Below are 26818 nucleotides of genomic sequence, written 5' to 3'. Positions count from 1 at the left end.
CTGTGTTTTCCTGCCTTGCTGTGTCTTTGACTGGATAATACAAATTGTGAATTTCACCTTGTTGGGTGCTGAATTTTTTTTTTTTTTTATTCCTGTATGTTTTCTTGAGCTTTTCAGGTCTTGCCTTTGTGCTTTGAGAGGCACTTTCTGAAGCAGTGCTCAGTCTAGGGTTAATTATTCCCCACCACTGAGGCAAGACCTTACTAAGTACCCAGTGCCCCATGAATGATGAGTTTTTCCAGTCTGACTGGTGGGAACAGGTACCATGCCTGGCACCCACTGTTCCTTCTAATCCTTTCAGATGGCTCATTCCTCAGCCTCACATGCATGCACTGTTCACCACTTTGCTGAATGGCCAAGGGGATCCTCTGTGGAGCTTTGGGATTCTCTCTCTGTGCAGCCGTCTTCTCTCCGGTACTCTCTCTTTAGAACCACGGCTGACTTGATCTCTCTGGACACTCACCTCTGTCTTTTCAACTTCAGGAGTCTGCCAGGATCCATCTTAGTTCTCCCTCTCTGCACAGTGACGTGGCAACTCTGCCAAGGTAATTCTGGGGTAATCCTAGGACTCACCTAGTTTGTTTCCAATGTCGTTCATTGCCTGGTGTCCAGTGTCTTGAAAACTGTTGTTTCATATATTTTGTTTGTTCGTTTGTTTCAAATGGGAGGATAAATCCAGTCCCTCCTTTACTCCATCTTGACAAGGAGCAGAAGTTGGTAGCTATTGTTATTTTATCATTCATTCAAGATATTTTAGGGGCACCTACTATGAGCCAGGCACTATACCAGGTTGAGTATACAGTGGTGAGCCAAAAGAATGTGGTCCTATCCTCACAGCAAATCTGTCTTATGGCGATCAACTTCTGCCAGAAGGCAGTAAATATGCTAGGCCCTGGATTTATGAACATGGACATGAATCAGCTGTGATCATTTCTCTCAAGGAATTCAGAATTAGGAGGGAAGAAAAATTAATACAAAGCTGACTATGAAAAGTATGTGAGATACAAAGGTTCTGGGCATATTGATGAAGAAATAATTAATTCTGATTTAAGGTATAAGGGAAAACTTCATGGAGAAGGTGACATTTGAGTTGGGACATGAAAAGTTCATGTAATTTTGAATGGTGGAGAAGCAGGAGGGAGGTGGAGATGCTGAAAGTGCTTTTAAACATGTGACAGACACAGCTATCTGGCTTGTCCTTCCTCGCCCACAGAACCCTAATCATGTGCTTCAGAGGATGCTGTATACAGTACTTTCCAGCCCCTACCAGTGAGTCTTGATTGGTTGAAATCAATCATGGAATTTTTATTCCCCTTGCCTGTCACTGGATCCAGTATAGGCACATGACACAATTCTGGCCAATGAGATATGAGGGAAAGTCTGCTGGGAAAGTTTATTTTTCAAAGAAAGGGAGGGAACATTCCTTTCCCCTACTGTTTCTGAGGGAGAAACAAAAACAAAAACAAAAAAAAACCTGATTCCTTGATGATGTCTTGAAACCACTGAAATTAACCAATCTGAAACCGATATAACTCATGACTTCTTGTTGCATGAGATGCTAAAGTTTTCTTCTTGTTTCAGTAACTTCTGGTTGGATTTTTGTTGTAGTTGATGGTGTTACTTTTGGCCAGATGCAGGAGACCAGCATACCCTAAGCTGATCAGTTTACCCATTTGAAACTCGCTTTTCCTTTTCACTGATTCAACCCTCTGCTAAATGTTACTTATCTTGTTCTGGTTCCTCTGCTTCATCAAGAATGGAGGTTAACCTAAGACCTACGGCATGACAACGCACTTAGTCACTCTTCTCAAACATGCACATGTGGGGAGATGCAAAATAACTTTGAAAATGAAAGAAAGCAATTACACAGTGCAATACCTTGACTATTCTGTCCCATCATCCTTCCTGATCCTTTGGTTGGGAGGACTTGAACTCTCATGGTAGGGTGGAGGGATGAAAATAAATATAAAGGAAAACAGTGTAGGCAAGCCCAGGGGAAATTATGTAAATTCTTCCGGATTTACAGCAGTGCTAGAATTCTCTGGTAATTCCCACAGGAGCCAAGACTACCTCTGAAACAATCTAACTTGGAAACCACCAGTGTCTGGCAGGAAACCAACTATAACAAGGGCAAAAGATATGCCTTTTCAGAGAGTCTGGACCAATCCCAGGGACCCAGGCCAGCCTGTGGCCAAAGTTGTGAATATGCAAAAACTGTCACCAGTCTCCACTCGCTTTCTCGTTCCCTTCCTAGTCCCCTTCCTTTTCTAGCCCCAATCTTTTTCTCCCTGTTCCTCCTCCTACTCCTCCTTCTCCTCCCTCACTCACTCAACAATTCATATCCTGCTTGCCTGATGAGCACAGAAGGTACTAAGCCGCCTACCTTAGGACACTTGCATTTCAGCAGGGAGCTCTTACACCCCCAAGGTAATGCTCCTCTATTGCTAGAAATTCAGATCTCTAGGCTGGCTGTGGGAAGCATGTCTCGTCTCAGGCACAGTACTTCTTGTCCCATGCAAAGTCAGCTGGTGGGAAGGGGGGGGGATCCAAGGAAAAGAAGGGGATTAAGAAGGGAAGCGGGGATCCAAGGACTGGCTTCCCAGCTCTCACTGCCAGCCAGTGGGGTCACAAAGACATTGCCTCAAACGTGGAGCTGTCCTCTGCTAGCTCATACAGGATCTTATCCTTCTCTCATATAACTACATCCTCCCATCTAGCTTATCTTACTCACCTTCAGTCTCAATTTAAATGTATCTTCCTCCGGGAGGCCTTCCCTGATTGATTCCCATGTCTGGATCGATTCAGTACCCCCAGACCACTAAGTGCCTTTCTCTGTGAGTACTTGTCATGCTGACTTGTGATCCATGGATCTCAGTTAGCCAGAATCCAGCACAGCCTGACACTTAGCAGGTGCTCAGTTTATGGAACGAACGAATGAACATCTGTTCATATACACTATAGCTCTGCAGACACCATGACTATCTTGTTCTCCATTGTACCCTCAGCACCCAGTCCAGTGCTTAGGCCGTAGTAGGAAGACAGTAATGCATTATTAATTGATTGAAAGAGGGCGTCACAAGAAAGGGACTTGCATCTATGTTGCGATGACATCTTAATTGCAAGAGCAAGAAGCACATCCCAGACCTTTTTGAAAACATCAGGGATGGAGGTGGGAGGCAAGGCAAGATGGAGGAAATTTCTAGGAGTACAGATATCTAGCTGTCATGGTGGGTTTCCCTCTTCAACTATGGTTTCAGTTTTCTAGGGATTCTTTTTTTTTTAGATGGAGTTTCCTTCTTGTTTCCCAGGCTGGAGTGCAATGGCATGATCTCGGCTCACTGCAACCTTCGCCTCCCAGGTTCAAGCGATTCTTCTACCCCAGCCTCCGAGTAGCTGAGATTACAGGCGCCCGCAACCTCGCCAGGCTAATTTTTGTATTTTTAGTAGAGACGGTGTTTCACCATGTTGGCCGGGTTGGTCTCGAACTCCTGTCCTCAGGTGATCTACCTGGCTCCGCCTCCCAAAGTGCTGGGATTACAGGCATGAGCCGCCGCGCCCGGCCTTCTAGGGATTCTTAACCTGAGGCTCATAGGTGGGGCTTCAAAAGATCCATGAATCCTCCGACTCTTTAATCAAGCACCCGTGTCAGTAGCTGTATGTGCATTTTTCTGGAACAGGATCATGGCTTTCAATGAGTTTCAAAAGGCTGAGACTGCTCGAGACCTCACTGTCCAATATGGTAGCCATTAGTCCCGTGTGGCTCTTTAAGTTTAGATTTAAATTAAAATTTCAGTGCCTCACTTACACTAAGCTACACATCAAGTGCTCAACAGCCACTACCTACAGGCCAGACCAGATAGAGCGCATTTCCATCATTGCAGAAAGTTTGATGGGACAGATATCTGTATTGGTAGCATTACCAACTGACTACAGGTAAGATTGGATCCAAAGAGTGCTTTTGTAAAATGAGTTACCAACATTCAGAAATAGAACATAAAAATCTAAAATCCTGATTGATTTCATTTGGGAAACAGGACTATCTACCAGCGTGGGGCCTGCGTTTCCCTGGCAGCTGGAACGCACAGTACCGCTCCCTTTAGAGGGACTCTCGGTCATATAGAAGTTCCCCGCTTGACCCTCCTTGACGACTGACAGTACGACCCTCGTTTCTAGGGCACTTCGCCCGTCTTGGTTTCCTTCCAGGCTCGCGTTTGTAACCAGACTCCAAATTTTGCTAAATGGGGTTGAATTGGGTTTGAGAGCACATCTTAGAGCAGGGTCTAGGGCTGAGATTCGGGGTCTCAGTTGGAAGCTGAGGAGGGGCAGCGCCTCCTTCCTTACAGTTTTCCGGAACTGTAGGAAGTGAGAGGGAATTTTATCCTGAACATCTGTTGCTTGACAAAGAACTTCCCAGTCCTCCTCCGAGCCCTCCAGTCCCCAGCCCAGTTCGCCCGGGCCCGCCCCTAGCAACGAGATCGCGGGGAGGGGCCGAGGTGAAACACGAGTCCCGCGCCCACCACCCCGGCTGGCGACGTGGCTCCGCGGCCCTGGCCTCCCCCGGCAGCTCAGCCACCAATGGGCGAGTGAGCGGGGCCGCCCGCAGCTTCCCAGCCCGAAGCCCCGGCGCGCCCCTCTGCTCCGGCTCGGGGCGGGCACTGGCAGAGGGACTGGCGAGTCCCCTCCTCCGCGCCGGCCCCAACCCCGTCGCTGCCGCCGCGCTCCGAGCCCCCATTTCCGAGCTGCCGCTGTTGTCGCTCGCTCAGCGTCTCCCTCCCGACCGCCCTCTCCTCGGGACGATGGCGCGCGGTGGCCGCGGCCGCCGCCTGGGGTTCGCCCTGGGGCTGCTGCTGGCGCTGGTGCTGGCGCCGCGGGTTCTGCGGGCCAAGCCCACGGTGCGCAAAGAGCGCGTGGTGCGGCCCGACTCGGAGCTGGGCGAGCGGCCCCCTGAGGACAACCAAAGCTTCCAGTACGACCACGAGGCCTTCCTGGGCAAGGAGGACTCCAAGACCTTCGACCAGCTCACCCCGGACGAGAGCAAGGAGAGGCTGGGGTGAGGCCGCGGCCAGGGCCCCGGGGGGGGCGGCGCAGGTGTCCCGGGGCCGCCCGGGAGGGAGGCACGCGGAATATCACCGCCAAAGCGAAAGCGAAATCGCGCGCGCGGCCTCGAGGATGGTGGCCTGCCCAACTCGGCGCTGGGGCTCAGGCTAAGTTGCCGGAGGGCCCCGGGACCCCAGCTTGGAGATCGCCGCCGCCGCGCCCCGGCCGGGGTGGTTTCTCGCGGGGAGGCGAGAACGTGGCAGCTGCCGCGGGAGCCAGGACGGCGAGGGCCCGCCCCCTCCCCCGGGTTGCATCAGAAGGGAGGGGAGAGTGCACAAAAGAAGAGTTTGTCCACAGTGGCCTGTTAGTGACATGAGTTCCTCCCCACTCTCTCGCAGTTTCTCTCTGATCCCCCATTCCCGGGGAGAAGGGCTTGAGACACTCGCTAAGAAGGTTTCCGGGATGAACATAAATGGATAAAAGATGAGGGGGCAGGCGAGCGACAGGCTTGCTCCCTGGTCTCGGCCGGAGTAGTCTTGCCTTTTGCCTAATCGCCCTGTAAATCTATCGTAAGGAGGCTGGGCGCGGTGACTCACGTCTGTAATCCCAGCACTTTGGGAGGCCGAGGCGGGGGGATCACCTGAGGTCAGGAGTTCGTGACCAGCCTGACCAAATGGCGAAACCCCATCTCTAGTAAAAATACAAAAATTAGCCGGGCGTCGTGGCACACGCCCGGAATCCCAGCTACTTGGGAGACTGAGGCAGGGGAATCGCTTGAACCCGGGAGGCAGAGGTAGCAGTGAGCCGAGATTGCGCCACTGCACTCCAGCTGGGTCTGGAGTGAGACTCCATCCCAAAAATAATAAAAATAAAAATAAAATAAAATCTAGTGTAGGGATACAAAAATCCGGTTGAAAAGGGACACGCAGTTTCCTATTGGAAACACGAGGGAGCAGGAATGGAAACGGGTCGCCTGAAACGTTTCTGTTGGCAGCAGATGTCTGCAGAAGCACTCAGTTCTTTGGCAACTGATTTGTTTGGGGGCAAAAAGCTGGAGGGTTCTCTTGGTGGTGGAGGATTTTGACTTGGGCTGTTAAAGGCAGTTGAGTCAGGAAACAAACCCGGGAAACAAAACTTTGGCGCATTTTAGTACACCCTCCCCGGGTCCCCCTGAGGAGACACTTGGGCGTTGTGCAGAGATATGTGGTGGTCCTTGCACAGAGGACCCAGCAGGCAGCCTGGTCCCAGACGGAGGCAGGACTGGGGAAGAAACCAGCAGTCCTGCCTACTGGGCACCAGGTCTCAGATCTCCCTGAACCTGATTCCTGGGGGTGGAGGATCTTCATGTTCTGCCACATGAAAGAGAACACAGCCATCCCTGTGCTCCTGGGGGCCTCCAAAGGCCAAAGTGTTTCATTGGAATATGAGGATAAATTATACCTATTGTGAAGGTGCACCATTTGCCTGCTCTGATAAAAAGACCTTTGAACTTCAAAGTCACCTCCAAACAATTACCTTTTATCTTGCAGAGTACTTTCTCTTCTCGGTTAGGACTTAACAATGGGGGCCATTGATGAGTTCAGTCTATTGTATTGCTTCCAGGCACTTGGAGACTGATTTATCCTGGAGCCCTGAGTGGCAGCCACATTGTCACTGGAGAGGAGGCAGGGAGAGGTTTTGGGATTTGGAAAACTTTATAAGGTGTGGTCCTACAGCTTCCAGTTAATGCCTTCATCATGACAGTTCAGCCTAGTAGTGAGAACAAGTGACGGTGGAGTTGGTCTGGATCTGATCCTTGTATCAACACCTTGACTTCATTCATTTATTCATGCAACAAACATTTGAATGGCTACTGTGTACCAGGCCCCAGTTTAGAAAACTGACAGGTACAAAGATGAAGCCTTATGCTCTGGGCGTCGAAGTGCTTGTAAGCAAATGTGGAGGAGAGAAGCATAGACAAACTAGCCATTATGCACAATTGCTGCAGTGATGGCCTGTAAAACCTACCGTGAGCACATTCAGGAGAAGGAGCCGCCAGGGCTGCAGGTTAGAGAGAGGGGATTGGGGCTGTCACCTGATCAGAGTTTGTAGGATGACTTAAAGGCCTTCCTGAAGAGAAAACAGCCCATTTCTAAAGGGTTTGAAGAGTGTTCTGGGGCATGAGGGGTGGTGAGTCTGCAAAGGGGCAGGGAAGGGAAGTGAGAGGTGGGAATGGAGGGGAAACCAAGGGCAGAGCAGGAAGGACCTTGGTGAGATGGACATGAGATGTTATCCTGTACGTTGTCAAAATGTCATAATCCCCAAGACTCACTGGGAAAGTCAGGCTGGCAGGAGGGCAGTACACAAAGAACATCATCGAGGCACAGACTAGACCAGTGGCAGGGAGAGGAGGTGAATGCCAAAGGGGTTTGGTCTCTCCGGATTCCAGGAGGGGATGAATCTAGACACCAGTGGGAGGTAGAACTGGCAGCTCTTGCTATTGACTCAACGAGGGGGAGAAGAGGGAGGTAGAAATCAAGGGGACATCTGGGTCTCTGGCCTTAGCCACCAGATGGTTGATGGATTCACCATTCACTTGTAGGTTAAATCTGGGGTAGAGGCGGGGTAGGAGGTGCTGGAAATTATGGGTCCTGTTTGGGATGGTGTTGAGTGTGAGAAGCTGCCCCTCTGTCCAAAGCTTCTGTTTCAGTGGTCCCCTCCAAGACTGGGCTGAGGAGGAATGAGTGTGGCTGGATCTAGGCAACTTTGTCACAATCACCTGCCAGTCCTGAAATGTGACAGCTCTAAGGCCCCTAAAGACACCTGGACCAGAGGTTGCAAAGTGGGAACCCGCAGGCTGAATGCATTCACAAATATGCCACACAGTGTAAATTACTTGCTCACATTTAAAGTTTGAATGATTTCACATACAGACCCCCATATCTGGCTTCTCTTGACACCTTTATTCCCATGTGTCAGTCATCGTCTGCAGCAGAGTCGGCCAGCCCTGTTTGGCGGCTAGCAGGGTACCTCTAAGTGGCCATAGGTCCCATCAAGAGGTTTTGCTCATTCTGTTACCTGTTGGTGTTGAGAACAAATGATGATGGAGTTGGTCTGGGTTTGCTCCTTGTATCAACACCTTAACTTCATTCATTTATTCATGCAATAAACATTTGAATGGCTACTGCGTAGCAGCTACCATCAGCCACTGATCTAGATTATTGTCTTTAGTGAGGAAAGGCATGCATTCTCTCCTTTATTCCTCACAACATTCCTTGTGAAGTAGGTGTTCAGTTTACAGATGGGGAAACTCAGAGAGTCAAGACACTTGCCCAAGATCACGCAGATAATGGGGACCAGAGGCAGGACGGGGATCCAGGTGTTCTGATGAAAGTGCTGGGCTTCATCTCCATCCTAGCTGCCTTTCCCAGGATCTCACTTGAGATTGTTAAAGAGAAGGTTAAGATCTTATTTATTCTTACAACAAATATTTATTGAGTCTCTCATATGTGTCAGGCTGAGCTATGTCCTAGATGTTTATTTGGCATAGATTAGATGCTGTCCTTTCCACAAAAGAGGATTGTAGAGTCTGATGTCGTTACCCTGAGATTATGTTTCCCAGTTGGCATTGGGTAACCCATTGGCATGTCTCCACTGTGTCCCCAGGATTGGAGCAGTGCTTGGCACATAACTGGGCTCAACACTGCACAATGTTAAAAGAATTCTGCTGTGTCTAGCTATGATTTCCTGGGGGAAGAAGCCTGAAGACACTTGAAGTTTCGTGTTTTAGTCTTTTTTTTTTAAGACAGGGTCTCGATTTGTTACCCAGGCTCGTTTACAGTGGTGCAGTCATAGCTCACACTACAGCCTTAACCTCCTGGGCTCGGGCAATCCTCCCACCTCAGCCTCCTGAGTAGCTGGAGCTACAGGCATGCATCACCATTCCTGGCTAATTTTTTTATTTTGAGATGGAGTCTTGCCCTGTTGCCCAGGCTGGAGTGCGGTGGCGTGATCTCGGCTCACTGCAAGCTCCGCCTCCCAGGTTCACGCCATTCTCCTGCCTCAGCATCCCAATTAGCTGGGACTACAGGTGCCCGCCACCATGCCCGGCTAATTTTTTGTATTTTTAGTAGAGACAGGGTTTCACCGTGTTAGCCAGGATGGTCTCGATCTCCTGACCTCGTGATCCACCTGCCTCGGCCTCCCAAAATTCTGGGACTACAGGCATGAGCCACCATGCCTGGCCATTCTGGCTAATTTTTAAATTTTTTGTAGAGTCAGGATCTTACTGTGTTGCCCAGGCTGCTCTCAAACTCTTTGCCTCCTACCTCAGTCCTCCCACCTCAGCCTCCTGAAGCACTGGGATCACAGATCCAGCCTGTCTTTTAGGATTGAGACCTGTTAAACTTGCAAATGAAGGGGTACTTTCAAGCTGTTGGTGATGTTTACACCTTCCTGAGAAAGAGGAGCTTGGGTTCTTGGGTTCAGGTAGGAGGTGGAGACTTTGATTATTCACTCTTCCCCTTCTCGTGTACACCCTCCCCCACCTAAAAAAAAGTTATAGGAGATTTTCTCTATCAAACTATCAAACTACTGATGAATTTGTTTCCCATTTTTTATTAATCAAAGATTAATTGCCACTCAGAATGTCTGTTGACAAGAAAGTTTTACCACTGAAGCGGATAGAATTCCAGCCCAAAACAAAGAAATCTAGAGTTAGCCTGTATGACCTCCTCCCAGGTAAATGGACTACAAGGGTGAAACTTTTTTAAACACTGGGAATAGCTTGGGGGTGTTTTTGAAGTTCCCTACCGGGATGCTGTCCTGGTTTGGGACCATCTGATCTAGAGATGACAAAAGTGAGTTCCCAGCCTGAAGTTTCCTCTGGGCTAGCATTTGGGGTACCTCAGTGGAGTTCAGTGGGAAGTTTCTGAAACCTAGGCCAGCTGTGGAGCTGGTATAGGAGTCTTTACCCTAAGAGCAAAGGGTTTAAGGTTCCTAGAGCGGATCAGCTGGTCAAGTTTTGTGAATAGATTCCATGATGTCAAGGCTCCTTCAGCCCTGACATTTGTGCTGTGTCCACCATCTGGTGTCTTCCTGCTTTACGTTTCAAGTCTTTGTATCCATGGTGGTGGGATTTAAAAAAAAAAAAAAAATTAACTCACCTATCTTTTGATTCACATACAATTTTCCACTTTTTGCACTGGACCTAAGCCAGAAGACATGAGTTCTCACCCCAGTTTTACCAAATACTGGCTGTGTAATCTTAGAAGTTATTCCATTTCTCTGGGCCTCAGTTTCCACTACTCCAAAATGAGGGTGCTGGACTACAGCAGGGAAGATTAATAGGTTTCATCTTACAGATCAGCTCTGATCCATTGGTAATGGCCATCACCAGAGCACAGTGCTGAGAATTCTGAGAGCACCTCTAGGTTTATCAGGACAGAGGGGCATGATCCATTAGCAGCGTCTGCCATCAGCACTGCATGGGGGAAAGCACATCAACCTTGGAAGGATAAACTGGAAGATTCCTTCCAGCCTCCTTGGATCATTGATTCTGTTGTAGTTGTATGTGCATTTTAGATTGTGCAGGTGTTTGATCTTTTGCTGGACCAGCATCACACAAGCCTTGATAATATAATAGCCTTGTGCATGTGTGTGGGTTTCTTTTTTTTTTTTTTGGTACTGCAGGAAGATTGTTGATCGAATCGACAATGATGGGGATGGCTTTGTCACTACTGAGGAGCTGAAAACCTGGATCAAACGGGTGCAGAAAAGATACATCTTTGATAATGTCGCCAAAGTCTGGAAGGATTATGATAGGGACAAGGATGATAAAATTTCCTGGGAAGAATACAAACAAGCCACCTATGGTTACTACCTAGGTAAGAGGTGCTGCAGGAGCGATGACACAGCGGGGGCCCGGGTCACAAGCTTTTTGTAGACTCTCTCCTCTCTTACCATATCCACTCCCTTCAGGGAGATGTCACAGCCTCCTAAGCAGAACCTGCTTGTATAACACCCTCCTCTGCAAACTCAGAATGTACTGAGTTGTTTACACTGAGTGAAGTTATAGGTGGGAGGGAAGGGCTGTGAGGGCTAATAAAAAAAATCCCTTAGATTGAGACCCCGTCTCAACTTCATCTCAGATGCACACACGGAGAAGGAAGCAGAAGGGAAGTGTGTCTGTGGTACATTTTCAAAATGCTGCCTAACTCTGGATAGCAAGGATTGAGTGGGCCGGAGCAGTCAGGGAAGGCTTCCTGGTGTGGGTGGTTTGGAAACTGGAGCCTTGGAGAATGGATTTATATTTGGAGAAGATGGGTCAACTGGAGGGGCAAAGATGCAGCAATGCATGCAGTGATGGGAAGGGTTTGGATCCAAGACAAACAAGATCAGGAGAAGGAAGGAGAAGTGAGATTACAGAGGCACGGGGTGCAGACCTGCTGGGTGCATAGTGAGGATGGCAAAGAAACAGGCCCAAGGAGAACCAAAGATGCACACACGCGGCCAGAACTGGGGAGATCTTGAAAGCCAGGCATGGCATTGAGACAAGATGTTTTGGGTACCAAAGAGCCTCTGTATGTTCTAGATCTAAGAATGAGATGATGAAAGCAGAGTTCCGCAAAGAGAAGTGTGGCAGTAATATAGTCTAAAGCCTGCGCTCTTAACCACTTGCAGTGATTCCCCTAGTATGCCATGAGGCCTAGATTATGGGGTGGCTTGAAGGGACTGATATTAGAGGCATTCTGACATAAAATGTTTTAAAGAACTCAGTAGGTCGGGACCTTTTTTCCCTATGTGTACCATTTGAGCATGAAGGATGAGTGATCTGGCAGGAAACGCCTTTCTTGACCGCACAGTTTAAAAACATTTCTGCGTACATACATCCTGCAGGAAACCCCGCAGAGTTTCATGATTCTTCAGATCATCACACCTTTAAAAAGATGCTGCCACGTGATGAGAGAAGATTCAAAGCTGCAGACCTCAGTGGTGACCTGACAGCTACTCGGGAGGAGTTCACTGCTTTTCTGCATCCTGAAGAGTTTGAACATATGAAGGAAATTGTGGTTTTGGTAAGATAAGTGAAGAGTCTGGGCTGGGAAGAGACTGGGGAGAAAACCGCCTCCAAATCTTGTCTCTTCCAAAGAGAGAACATTTTTCAGCCTGAAGGGAATTGGAGAAGGACTCTGAAGTAGAGTTTGTTGGAATACCTGTCTACCCAGAAAATTAGTCAAGTCAGCCTGGCTGCTGTAACAAATAGCCCCCAGTTGTAGCCATTTAACACTAGCAAAGCTTGTTCCAGCAAGATGGACCTCCTGGGCTGTTCTCTGAGCACAGTTGGGTACCCAGTTCTCCTCTAAGCACTCCTGCTTGTGCTCTGCCATCTCGTAGCTTCAAAGTCATCCTGGCAACACCCAGCTGGCTGACAAAGGAAAAGAGAGGGAATGAGAAGATACAGTCTTTGTTTACTCTTCTGGCCAGGGAATGACACATCCCCTTCACTTATGTTCCACTGGTCCCTCCTAGATATGAAGAGGCTGGGAAATACAGTTTAGATATGTGCCTAGAAAGAGTAAATGGGGGCCAGGCACGGTGGCTCACGTCTATAATCCCAGCACTTTGGGAGGCCGAGGCAGGGGGATCATGAGGTCAGGAGTTTGAAACCAGCCTGGCCAATATGTTGAAATGCTGTCTCTATTAAAGATACAAAAAAAATTAGCCAGGCATGGTGGCGTGTGCCTGTAATCCCAGCTACTCAGGAGGCTGAGGCAGGAGAATCGCTTGAACCCAGGAGGCGGAGGTTGCAGTGAGCTGAGATCGTGCCATTGCACTCCAACCTGGGCGACAGGGTGAGACTCCTTCTCAACAAAAAAAAAAAAAAAAAAAAAAAAAAGAAAGAGCAAATGGCTTAAGTGAGCAACTAGCTAATCTCTGCCCCCCATTTTTCAATTTTAAGGGACTTGGAAAAAGACTCAGAAATGGAATGAATTGGATTGTTAAAAATGTATGGAAATGTAAAGTAAAAATTATGGCTGGAAGAGATGCTACCCTTAGGGGGTGGGTCTTTGGAAGGTGGGTGGGTCTTTAGAAGGTGGGTGGGTCTTCGGAAGGTGGGTGGGTCTTCGGAAGGTGGGTGGGTCTTCGGAAGGTGGGTGGATCAGGCCCTAGGCTTTGAGGAATGACTATGCTTGTAAGGCCTCAGAATGTAGTTGCTTTCCATAGTGTCTTGTTGGGTCCCAAATGTCTTCATTTTCCATGACAATTAAATAAATGCCATCACCTGTTTTCCTGGGCAGATGCACCAAGCCAGTTCCAACTGTTTCAATCCTGGGAAACAGATGGCTAGAGCTTTTGTTTACACGAGCTGTGGATGGTTTTAGTTATCCAGGTGGTGGAAGGGTCCGCTCATGCTTCATGCTCCTGACTGCCGTGACTGTAAGGACTGGGCAGTGGCTCCAAGAAGCATTTCTCTTTACCACTCAACATCCATGTAGTGATAGCTAATGTGGCAGAGGACAGTGCAGGTGGTGAATGATCCAGAGTAGACTACGAGCCTTTGGGAGGGGCTCTCTGCTCTCAGGTTGGCTCTTTGGTTTGACCCAGGATGCCTCTGAGTTGCTGTGCCAATGAACAGTAAACTCATTTAATTATTGACCCAATCAAAAAAAACTAAAGAAGAGGTCAAGTGTACTAAATACAGAGCACAATACATTAAAAAGTCAGATATACTTTTATTTTTTAGTTGCCCACTGTTTCACATTTCTCTGACACCAACTCAGTATTCATAGTCCTGTTAGCACTAGAGTCTATTCTTGTGGTCATCTAACTCAGTGGTTCTCACACTGGCTTTCTCACATGTTCCCCAGTGGGTGTTTTGGCTGGATGGTGGAGTTGGCTGGCCTGGCAGGGCCTCCCGATATCGTCAGAGCACCTCTGGGGTTACAGGTACATCTTGCTTTGAAGAAAGCGTTCTGCTCTTGAAATTGGGATGGGGGATTAGAAACAGAAACTATGGCCTGTTTTTTACAGATAAAAAACTAGTTCCCAGGGAAGTAAGGAGATGAGCCAGAAGTCACCAAGCATTCAGCCGTAAAAGCTGGACAAAGGAGGACAATAGAACTCTCAGACTTGTTAGAGCACATGGCCATCTTGCATTCTGTTTTACCCTTTGCTTCCTAGGAAACCCTGGAGGACATCGACAAGAACGGGGATGGGTTTGTGGATCAGGATGAGTATATTGGTGAGTACTGACCTAGAGTCTTGCTCAGCTGTCCCGACTGGGCCACATGCCCCCACCCACACGTCTGGCTACTTTCCCCAGGTGTCTCTTTTAGCAACAGCTGCAAGTCTGTAAGTCACTCCTGTGAACTTCCAGCCTGCTTGTCCCATCAGTCCTAGTGGTGTAGTATCAGGGAAGTATTATTAGGCCTCATTCAGTGGAGAAGAGATGAAGGCTGGCCCCACACAAGGCTGGCCAACAGTTGGCCCCGTGACTCTGAGAGGTGCCCTTCGTCACACTGCCTAGTTTTACCTTTGCAAAAGGGCATTGGACATCCCATAGATTTACAGTGAAGATAGAGGAGACAGTGTCAGGGCAAAGACTCTAAAACTTGACTGGGTCGATGGGGCCTAGAAACTCTGAGTAGATGCAGCTGTGATTAACAGAACTGTTTATGTGTCTGAGCACTTTGCAGAAAGGCATTCTTCTTAGAAAGATAAATGCTTTACAGAGTGCACAATTGCCCAATAATATGCTCATTTTGTGCCCCTCGTTTCCCATCCTTTGGTTGGGAGTCCTATAGAGTCAAATTAATGTATTTGGGTCTGAACCCACCATTGCTGGTTAGAGCCCTTCCTGGTAGCCCCAAATCTCCCCCAGCCCAACCCCCACTAGAAAGGACTAGAGCAGGCAACAAGGACAATTCCATTTGATCCTCACCACCTGCTATGGCATGTGGCTCCAGCTGCAGGCTCCCTTCTCATGGCAGCTCTTTTCCCAAGTCTCAATAAAGTAAAAGCTGGAAAATCATTTGATTTAGGTGTTGATCTATGAAAAGAGAAATGAAATATGTATAATTTTTGTACAGATTTTTAATTGAAACCACTAATTACCTTTAAATGTAAAACCCAGAGCCCGAGTTGCTATCTGTCTCTGGTTTTGTGGTTGTATTACTTTGCCACCCCAGACACGAGAACAAGTGCCTTCAGCAATGAAGAGCAGAGTTTCCTCTAATCATTAGAAATTATGTTTGATCGTGAGCCGAGCACTGTTCCTTGTGTGTCATTGGTAACAGACAAGGTAGCTCTCGCCACAGTAATTAAAGTGATCTTGGTGGCACTACCCTCATAGAATAACATATGCTGACAGCTCCCTCATCAGAGCAAGCAGTAGAGCCTTCCTCTTGCTGGATCCACGTGCGAGGGTCACATTCGGAGGCGCAGACCTCTTACCATGGCACTGGGGATGAAATGAGACTGACAGCAAAAACTGCATGATTAAAACAAACAGTGTAGTGCTTTTGATTGAAAGTGTGCGCTATGCCCAGCCCTCCGGAACTGTGCATTGAAATGGTGCAAAGTCAGGGGCAGAACTCTTTGAGTGGCTTTGCCTGAAAGAAGCATCCCATTCTTTACAATGAGTAGAGAGAGGGATGTGGAGGCGTTGCGCTTGAAAATGGAATACCTAGTGACTCACAGGCAGAGGAAACCCAATGTATTGACTCGTCATTTCACTTCTTGGGGAGGCTTCTCTTCAGGCGGTGCCAAGTGGAAAGTGGGTGGTGGGGGGTGTAGTAGGAAGGGCACTGGAATTAGGAGCCCTAGCTTCTCCACTGATTAGCTGTGTGACCCTGGGGTAATCATGTAATGGCTTCAAACCTCAGCTTCCTCATCTGTAAAATGGGGAAAAAAAAGTGAGCCCATTTTTACAGGATTCGATGAAGCTCGAATTAGCTAATACATATTACAGCTCTTTCTCAAAAACAATGTAGACATGTCAGTTAGGGGTCTACCTTGTAGTCAAGGGTCTTGTCTTTTTTTTTCCTTCACTTACCACCTGCCCCCTTCACCACCTGACATTTCCAAGATCCGCTTCCACGACAGAGAAACTGCCTGCAGGGTATCTCTCTTTTCCAAGAGCTACTGACACACACACAGTGCAAAAACGTTTCCTTTTTCTTTTCCTTGCCATTTTGTACAATGGGGATAATGACCCATCTTGTAGAATTGTTATAAGGATGAAATATAATGACAAGTGAAAGCCCTTTGGAAATGATATAAACAATAGTACTAAACAGTGGCTAAGACTCTGGGTTGAAAGCAGAGTGGCCATGTTCCTGTGCGGCCTCCAGCTCATGTGAGCTGTGGGTCATTGGGTAAGACTTTACCTCATTGTTTTCATCTGTAAGATGGGAATTATAACAGCACTCACTTCGTAAGGTTGTTGTGTGAAAATCAAATGAAAACTCTGTGTAGAACACTTTATACAGTATCTGGACCATAGTGTTCAATGTTACTCATTGTTATTATTAGTTTTCGCGTATGTAGTGCCAGTTTGGGTTGTAGAGGGCTTTTACATCAAAATGGCACATTTGATCCTAATAGCCCCATGATTTATAAATTATCATCTCCATTTTACAGACAAGGAAACTTCAGGCTCAGTCGCTGAACTAAGTCAAAAGCCGGGATTTATCTTTTGGCTTCTAAACTCAGTTCTTTCTACTCCACCACATGAATAAATTATTGCATCATTATCCCCAAGAAACTGCCTACCAGCTGTTTGAGTTAGGTCTCTGGATTGGTCGTCAGCTTTCCTAAAGCTCAGGAGGTCAAGTTTTTTTTTGGGGGGGGCGGTTTACCTTCCCACTTTCCTTTGTAACCAACAACGACCTTCCCTCCTAGCGGATATGTTTTCCCATGAGGAGAATGGCCCTGAGCCAGACTGGGTTTTATCAGAACGGGAGCAGTTTAATGAATTCCGGGATCTGAACAAGGACGGGAAGTTGGACAAAGATGAGATTCGCCACTGGATCCTCCCTCAAGATTATGATCACGCACAGGCTGAGGCCAGGCATCTGGTATATGAGTCAGACAAAAACAAGGTATTTCCCATTCTTCTGGAATCACTGATTGAAGGGAGACAGTTTACATAAGATTGGTTTTGTTTGCTTTCTCGGCGATAGCATTGACCCATATGGCCATGTCTTTATTGACTTTTCCTTCTTGTCCTACAGTGGAGACCTGTAAACTTGAGCTAATACCATGATAACCCACAGTAAAATTATTAGGCCCCAACTTTCCTGGAAAGTCAGCTATGAGCCACAGACTTACATTAAGTCACATTTCCTAAAATTGCAGAACTTTGTGGGCAGGACACGATTTAAGAAGTATACCCCGTGTTGCCCTAGGTTCAGCTTATTTATCCATTCGTTGTCACCAAATACTTATCAAGCATCTGTGAGGTGTCAGGAACAAGGAAGCCCATCCCATTAAAGCCCAGACATCCTCAGGCAAGCTCAGGTTTCTGGCTTTCATGCCTAGTACTTCGGTATCTGTTGATAAACATCCAAATAAACAAATCAATACATTTAGAAAAATGTCCTGCCTGTTCCCCACTTTGCTGATTGCCCCCAAATTCTCAGGTTATGCCAACAGTCAGTTTAGGCAGTGAGGCCATAAGAGGGAAGTGGCATTCTTGAGGGCCTATTTTGGGAAGACCAACACTGCTTGTGGACACAAATGGATTTTAGCTTCTGAATTACGCAGGGACTTCCCTGACACATGTTAGCACAGTTTTTATAGCAAGAGGCTGTTCCGATTTGGAGTTTTGCAGTGCAGTCATGGTAGATGAAGGAGGTGCCCAGTAGCTTCTGGATTACTAAATATAGTATTTTAAATGTTGCACATCAGTGAAATGACATGAACATCATACTGAACTAGTACAGTTACCAGAGCTTCCGTGACAGAGCTCTTTGATCTCTTCTATAGGATGAGAAGCTAACTAAAGAGGAAATATTGGAGAACTGGAACATGTTTGTTGGAAGCCAAGCTACCAATTATGGGGAAGATCTCACAAAAAATCATGATGAGCTTTGATAGACACTCACCAGAATATGGCAGACTGTCATAGGCATTCTGTTATTGTCTTGGATTGTTGCTACAATTGTCTAATTTACAGCAGTTGTGATCCCACAAAAAGCAAGTTTATACCTCGGATTGGGGTATAAAAATTGTTTTTTGCTCAGTATTTACTGGAAAATGGACATCACTAGTCTTTCAGTAAGATTTCCCTCAAAACACATGAAAACCTTGGTAAATTGCAGTTCTCTCTGGGGATATATTGGTACAACATGACTTAAAACTTTTTTTTTTCTATTAAAACTTAAAGGGGAACAAAACTTGAAAAAGCCCTGTTCTTCAGAAGTTGAGTGGGTTGAGGGAGGCAGTAATATGAAGTGACTGCTATGTATTTTAACTACCAGATTTTTTATATTTGCCACTGTTAAATAGTTGGAAAGGGGAAATTCTGATTAAGCAAAAGTGGTATCATCCTAGGTAAGCTTATTTCAGAACAAGTCTAATATTTCAGATTCTTTTCGACTTTATACTCTGAGTTGTTACTTACTGTAAGTGGTGTATATGAAACCTCCATGCATTTTCCAGTACGGATCTGCTAATATGCACAGTAAATCTATGTCTTTGTTTGTTTTTCTATTAAAAAGCAATCAAGAAAGATAATGTGAAAAAGAAAGGAATTTAGAGGTAGGGAAAAGATGAATGTCAGACATTTGAAGAACTATAGTAAAATGATAAACACTAAATATACTTGAGAAAACTTTCTTAATATGCCAATGAGGTAGGCTTGATCTTTGAAATAGTGAATAGGAATACAATGCATTTCCTCAATGATCACTGATTAGAATGAGGTGGTGGGATCCTTGGGAAGCCAAACGGAGCGAAGTTCTGGATCATGTCCCATCCAGTCCAGTGAATCCACGACCCTCAGACCTGTCCCCCCGGAACGGCTTACACCATGGAATGAGGACAAGGTGATACTCTGAGCTGTGGACTGAACTGGCAGACACAACCTGTACAGATTGAAATTTCACCTTGTAAAGAGGAAGTGAATGAAATAAAGGATCCCCCTAAGGATTTTCTACTGTGTCCTGTGGTGTTTGACTTCACAGATGCTATTTGTGACATTATTATTCATATAGCATAAAACAGTGGGGTTGGATCCCATGAATAACATTATAAAGGTTCTAGGTTTTTTTTTTTCATCTTATTACTAGAATGTTCAGAATACACTCATATTTACTAATTTAATAAATGTATATACTTAATGCCCTTACTTTTCTAGGTCATTTTAACTATAAAATCTTCCTGAAAAAGGTTGCACCTGGAAAATCTGGACTTCTTCCCTGGGCCTATGAGGCCCTGCAGGAGGAGGCCTATGGGATCTGGCCCCTACGAGCAGCAGCATCATCTCCTTACTGCTGTCCCTTTCACACCGCCTATATTCTGGCCCCACAGACTTTCTAGTCCTCAGACACACCAAGGTCATTCCCAGTTTGGGCCCTTTGCACTTGCTGCCCCCTCACATTCAGAATACCGATTTCTCACACCCTCAGGTAACACATAGTACTTCCTCAGGGGGGCCTTCCAGACCCCACTATTTAAAGTAATCCCAACTCGAATCTCGGTTTCACATCCCCATTTTATTTTATTCTTGGTATGCATTACTATTTATATTCATTTCCATGCCTTCTGTCCAAATTGCCATAAAGTGGGGGATTTACAGTGGCAGAAACTTACACGGTTCTGGAGGCCAGGGTCTGAAGTCAAGGTGTCAGCAGGGCTGCTCTGCCTCTGAAGGCACTAGGGAAAATGCCTCCTTGCTTCTTCCAGCTTCTGGTGACTCCTTGGAGTTCCTTAGCTTGTGGCTACATCACTCCACTGCATCATCTCTGCCTCTGTCTTCACAAGGCCTTCCTCTCCTTTTTCTGTGTCTCTTGGTGTGTCTTTTATAAGGACACTTGTTATTTGATTTAGAGCCCACTTGGATTATCTAAGATGATCTCATCTTGAGGTACTTAATTATATCATCCCTTTTTTTTTTTTTTTTTGAGACGGGGTCTCGCTCTTTCGCCCAGCCCAGAGTGCAGTGGCCCAATCTCGGCTCACTGCAAGCTCCGTCTCCTGGGTTCACGCCATTCTTCTGCCTCAGCACCCCCCCTAGTAGCTGGGACTACAGGCACCCGCCACTGCGCCCGGCTAATTTTTCGTATTTTTAGTAGAGACGGGGTTTCACCGTGTTAACCAGGATGGTCTCGACCTCCTGACCTCGTGATCTGCCCACCTCGGCCTCCCAAAGTGCTGGGATTACAGGCGTGAGCCACCGCGCCCGACCAATATCATCCTTTTTTCCAAGTAAGATCACATTCACAGGTTCTGGGGGTTAGCAGGTGGATATATCTTTTGGTGGGGGGCCACCATTCAAGCTAACCTACTACACCACTTGACATTATATTGTTTGGACATTGCTTGTCTCTCCCAAGCTAGAATATAAACCATGAGACCAGCAGTCTCGTTTCCTGATTTATTGCTGTTTCCCGGGACCGCGAACAGTAGAGTCTAGCCGCAATAAATGCTCAGGAATTATTTGCTGAATGAATGAGAGGCTGATGGCTTTAATCAAAGGGAATATCCCTCAGGGAAAAAATTCTGTAAAAAATATTAAAATAGCTAACAATTGCTAAATGGGAATTTTGAGCGATTTGCCCAAGATTCCACGATGATTAAATGGCAAGGCAAGACATCAACTCCAGGTGTTCCTGGCTCCAAGTTCTCTTCCATGTAGCTTTTAAGCTGTGCTGCTCCAAATCTCAGAATTTCATATGTTTTCTATGTCTTTGCTCATCCACAGCATATGATTATGTGGTAAGGAAATGAGAATAACTCTGCTTTACTAGAAATAAGCTGATGGCTTTTTTTTTTTTTAAGCAATGAGAAGCTGGTTTTTAAAAACTGAGAAAATAATATTGTGTAACCTAATTATAGCACAACAATTTAAAAGGTGATGACATTATTTTTCACCTCCAAAAAGGAATATAGTTGATTTATTATTACATGTAGTAAGACATTAAATATATTTGGAACATTAACTTTTTCCTTTCAAGTCAGTGCACATTGGAAGACTAACCCTGAAAGATCCTAGAGCTTCTGGGGCTGAACTTAACACTATTTAAAGAAAGAAAACCTTAGCTAGGGAACATAACTGTTAACATGGTGATTTGTAAAACCTTAGATTTCTAATAAGGTCTGACTGTTTCAAGGAAAACATATTTTGTTTCTAGGTAACATTTCAAGTCTGATTATGAACAAATGCTACAAAATTGATCTGTAATGGGAAATACTGTAATGTCACAAAGCATTATTTAATGCTTAATGTGACTGAAAGCATTAATTGCTAGGAGCCATAGTCTGTCCAAGCAAAACACGAACACACATTTTACACTCCTTGTCTCATACTGTAGGTTTTCAAATGAATTCAAGTGTCACAAAAATGTAGTTAGAAAATCTGCCATACCTGAAGGTTTTCTTCACCTGCTTGGAATATGGTAGTTGTTCCCTTATTAGCAAATGCATGAGTCGTATCTTCTCAGAAGTCCCCAGCAAACAGTTGCTGTGTGGCTGCTTGTTAGCAGCTCAGGTAAAATGTCTCGTGGGGTGAGGTAGTGAGTGGCTGATGGGATTTTTTTTTCCTTCTAGATTTATTTTGTCACTTTCATAATAAAATCTCAGGTTTCTCCAAGAACATGCAATTGAGATTTGGCTGTCTCTGAAGTACTGAAATGAGTTTATAGCGCTAGAACTCCCACTAAAAACCAATGAGTGCGATAACGTTCATCACTTTGGCTCACACTGAAGTATTAAAAGTCTGAGTACTGGCTGGAAAGCTTGTGTCATCAGTAAACTCATGAGATTTACATGAACTTGGGGCTATTTCCAAAGAAACCATCCCCATCCTCAATTCTGGTCAGTCCCAGGGTCCACGGCTGGGGACACATACCCTAGATGTAATGCATCCTACCACCCCATGTGCTTTTAGTACCTCTATAATTTTTCTCATGTAAAATAGAAAATGGAGTCTGATTCTCCCACAGAAGTCCATCAAAGAAAATGGCTGGAAGGATTGGCTACCTTCTACCTCGAAGGTGTTTGTGTAGTGAGCACTTAAGCATTTCATTGCTCCTAGGATAAACACTAATAGCTCTGTACCAGGAACTATACCAAGCACATACATAATTTCTTTCTCATGTAACCCTCACAGCAGCCCTTGAGATTGGTATTTGTAGGAAAGAGGAGAAGCCAGGTTATGTTGCAGTAACAGACAACGCTAACATCTCAGTGCTTTAAAGCAACAGAGGTATAATCTTTGCTTCTGCAAAGCCAGCTGTGGCCTGGCCAGTTGTCTGTGGTGTGGGGTCTCAGCAAGGCATCTCCACAAGCATCCATATCCACTGGAGACCCCACACAGGCAACCCAATGCTGCCACCTAAAAGTGGCCCCTGTCACTCATGCTCACTGACATTGGTCAGTCAAAGCAAGTCATGTGGCCACATCTAACTTCAAGGGAGCAGGAGAGTGTGATCCTACTGCTGAAAGCACCGGTGAGCAGCATCTGTGGTTACCACAGTGGATTTCCCATCTTACAAATCAGGGAACTAGAAAGGGAAGTAATGCCCAAAGCCACCCAACTCACATATGAGATGATTGTATAATTGATTGTCCAGACAAGGACACCTTTGCCAATGAAAGGGAGGAGTTTTAATCAATATCTCCCTGAATCCTGGACAACCTGCTCTGCCCACTTTGGGACTAGTGAAGACCCATTCCACTCCTCGTCTCACTACGTTCTTCCCCATGGGTTGAGAAGTCCATGGGCCAAAAAATGTTGCCCATTCAGAGCCAGTGCCTCCTGCTTCTAGACTATACTCCAAGTCCCCAAATGACTCCTGAGCTCTCTGCCCAAATGACCCCAAGTCTCTTCCAAAGCCTGGGTCAGCCTCTTCCCCAGGTATTTCTTCCAAAGGGCAGGCAACAGGGCAGGTAAGCCCACCTCTAGTCCCAAAGGATGGCCAACGGGCAGCTGTTGGGGAGTGGACTTGATGTAAACCTGCAGGCTGGGGTGTTTACACACACTGCTATGGTTTGAATCTATGAATCACCCAAAATTCATATGCTGAACCTTAAGACCCAAGGCAATGATATTGTAAACAAAAAAGTATGCGTCAGGTCTCAATCAATTTAGAAGTTTATTTTGCCAAGGTTAAGGATGTGCCCGGAAGGAAAAAACAAAACAAAACACAGAATCAAAGAAACAGCCTCTGGTCTGTGCCTTTCTCCAAGGATGATTTTGAGGGCTTCAATATTTAAAGGGAGAAATAGGCTGCAGGGGAAAGAGAGAGATCGGATATGGAAATCCACAGGTTGCAAGGAAAAAAGAGCAGGTAGGGGAATAGTGAATTATGTATTCGTCTCCTGCTCAGTAAATCGGTACTTTACATACAGTAAGGGGAATATAAAGTAGCTACCTGTGGAAATATTTAACTTTTATCGGTAGGTATCTGCTCAGGAGCAAAAGGAAAGGGAGCTTCTTGCATGACTCAGCTTTCAGCTTAACTTTTCCTTGTGGCAGAGCGAATTGGGATCCCAAGTAAACTTTATTTTCCTCTCACAGTATTAAGAGGTGGGGCTTTTAGGAGGTGATTAGTTCGTGAGGGCAGGGCCCTAATGAATAGGATTAGTGCCTCTATAAAAGGGCTCCAGAGAACTAGCTAGGCCTCCTTTTTGCCCTTCTGCCATGTGAGGACCCAGCAACAAGGCACCATCTTGGAAGCAGAGAGCAGCCTTCACTAGATACCAAACCTACCAGGGCTCTGATCTTGTACTTTCTAGCCTACAGAGCTGTGAGAAATAAATTTCTATTCTTTATAAATGACCTAGTCTAAGGTATTTTGTTACAGCAACAAAAACAGACTAACACACACACCTACATGGAGCCCATTGGTAGGAAGAACAATAATAGAGTGACCTCCATTTTTTATTCCCATGATGGGGCCCACAAGTATTAGGGGATGGCCTGCCATGATGCTAGGGCAACCAGGACTGTCTTGGGTAAACAGAGACATGTGGTTCCCCTACTTAGAAATGGCAGATAAGGCCGAGCGTGATGGCTCAAGCCTGTAATCCCAGCACTTTGGGAGGCTGAGGTGGGCAGATCATGAGGTCAGGAGTTCAAGACCAGCCTGGCCAACATGGTGAAACCCCATCTTTATTAAAGATACAAAAAATTAGCCCCGGCATGATGGTGCACACCTGTAATCCCAGCTACTCAGGAGGCTGAGGAAGGAGAATCACTTGAACCCGGGAGGTGGAGGTTGCAGTAAGCCAAGGTCATGGCACTGCCCTCCAGCCTAGGTGGGTGACAGTGCGAGACTCTGTCCCCTCCCCCCAAAAAAAAGAAAGAAATGGCAGATAAAGGATACAAATACAGGTCTCTCTGTTAATCACTCCACTGTACTACCTCTGATTCAGGAGCCTCTTAGTGGACCCAACAGGGCTATCACCACAATTTTTAAAACTGGTGGGAGAACATGGTGTCATTTGAAAATTCAGGACTACTGTGATGAGATGCAGAGTTGGTAGCATGGAAAGACGGGTCCAAAGTTCTGGTTGAATTCGAGTTCTAACTCTGCCACTCAGGAGTGCTGTGATCTCGGCAGGTTACCCTCCTCCTGAAGAGCCTGTTCTGTTTTAAAGTGGGGATCATCATCATAATACCTAGCTCCCAGAGTAGCTGTGCAAATGAGGTGAGATAATGCATGTGTGAGGAGCTCGAGGACTGGGAAGTGACACACACATGAAAGGATTGCTCCCTGTTGACCCTCCTGAGCAGGTCAAGTGCCAGAGGTCAGGTAATCAATGCCTGCAAACACCAGGCTGCTGTTTAATCATCTTTTCATGCTTTAGAATTATTCACGTGAAGCATTTTTAAAACCCCAAAATCAATCTATTACTAAGTTGAACTAAATGGCCTCAATGACAAAGGAATAGCACTTGGCAATTCTTTTTATTATGGCGAGGGTATTCCAAAGATATTTATAAGTGGCAGGGATTTGGAACTCAATTCCATAGCAGATGGAGAGTTTCCATACATGCAAAAAGCATTCAAGAATCCAGAAGGAAAAGGTCACTGGGGATTATGTTTTCCAAACCAGGAAACTGAGGCCCAGAGAGATTAAACCCATGGTTTTCCCTGTGGCACTGAGGTGGAGACAGACCTTGGACTAGAACCTGACTCAGCTGTCTTCTTTAAAACCTCAACTTTCTCATCTGGAAAATGGTGATAATAACACCTGCTGTATAGAACAGTCATGATGATTGATTGAAGCAATGACCATAATGCATTTTGTGTCTTCAGCATTCAGCAAATGGCAGCCATTTTTATTATGACCCCCAAGTATGGTCCTTATGTATTTCAGCATCAAAGATTTATTTTATTCATAGTTACTTCTAGACTGCAATCCATGGCATGAGTGACTGATTGAGGTTATGGATTTAACAGAAAAGTGTCAAAGGTTTATTGGTTGGTTGTTTTAAACATATAAAGAAAGCTGGCTTTACTGCACCAAAATTTACATCTTCTGTAAAAGGGAGGTCTGAACAGTACCTACCTCATAAGCGGGCTGCAAGGGCTCAGAGAGGAAAGCCCTTAGCCCCAAGCCCTGATGCAAGAAAGTACTTGATTAATGGAGTTAGATGACTCTGTTATAAAAAGTATCAATGAATTGACAGTCATTTTAAGGTCAAAAATTTATGCAAAAGAATCACAAGAAATTGTCTGGAGAATAATCTAAACTTTATTTTATGACATACACAATTCCATGTACAGTATGTGTGATTCATATGGAAGCTGTCCTCATCAGCTGCAGGAGGCCCCTCTGGAATTCTTCTGGAAGGCTTGTTGGCTTGCCGGTGGCTGGATTCACAAAGACTTGAACTGAAGAACCAGTGGTACAGGCCAGAGCATCAAACTGTGCCAATATGGGATGGCCAAAGAAAAAGCCATCACTGAGGTCATGGTGATCCACGGAGGGCAGCTCCTCAGTGGCCTTAGGTGGAAATAGAGCAAGGAGGTAATGCACACTGGAGTGACTCACTTTCTCCACAAGGCAGCCACTGGGATCTAAGGAAACCCGATAGGTGTGTGGTAGATACACCGATTGGCCACCATGAACCCCAGCATGGAGGATGACTGCAAGCTGGTTTTCAGGCCACAGTACCTAGAAGATTAAATCACAGTGCTTATTCTGGGGCACCATGATGCTGTCTCCCAGCCCAAAGGCAGCCTGTTTCAGTGGCAGAGGGCTCTAGCCTCAAAGGACCTTGGTTCAAATCCCGGCTCTGCCACTTAACCAAATTACCTTTGGCAAATTACTTAACTTCCCTGTACCTTTGTTTCTTTTTATTTTATTTATTTTTTTATTTTACAGTGCTCTGCATGTTCAGAGAAATCTCTAGTAATGAACTATAGAATGATCCCTTAAAATATAGTCTATCTCAGTCTCTACAACAATCTAACATCATAACCTACCTCATAGTCTGACTGTGAAAATTAAATGACGAACATATACCATTTAATATAGTAACAGTTCCTAGACAGGGTAAGTTCTTATTAAACATTGGCTATTATTAATACGTGCAATTCCTTTTAATGGCAAAAACCGCAATGACT

At 45.9% G+C, this 26818-nt stretch overlaps 1 protein-coding gene across 1 annotated transcript; it reads left to right on the top strand.

Moving 5' to 3' along the window:
- Nucleotides 1-4464: 4464 nt before the first annotated feature.
- RCN1 (reticulocalbin 1) lies at nt 4465-19170 on the top strand. The gene is made up of 6 exons (XM_055282036.2): nt 4465-5050; nt 10708-10901; nt 11914-12092; nt 14200-14260; nt 16921-17120; nt 18007-19170. The coding sequence occupies exons 1-6, from the start codon at nt 4797-4799 to the stop codon at nt 18112-18114; spliced, it is 996 nt and encodes a 331-aa protein (XP_055138011.1). The 5' UTR covers nt 4465-4796; the 3' UTR covers nt 18115-19170.
- Nucleotides 19171-26818: the final 7648 nt, after the last annotated feature.

Source organism: Symphalangus syndactylus, chromosome 6, assembly GCF_028878055.3.
Source record: "Symphalangus syndactylus isolate Jambi chromosome 6, NHGRI_mSymSyn1-v2.1_pri, whole genome shotgun sequence".
NCBI lineage: Eukaryota > Metazoa > Chordata > Mammalia > Primates > Hylobatidae > Symphalangus > Symphalangus syndactylus.
Note: the sequence above shows the minus strand (reverse complement) of the source record. Positions and strands in the feature narration are given on the sequence as shown.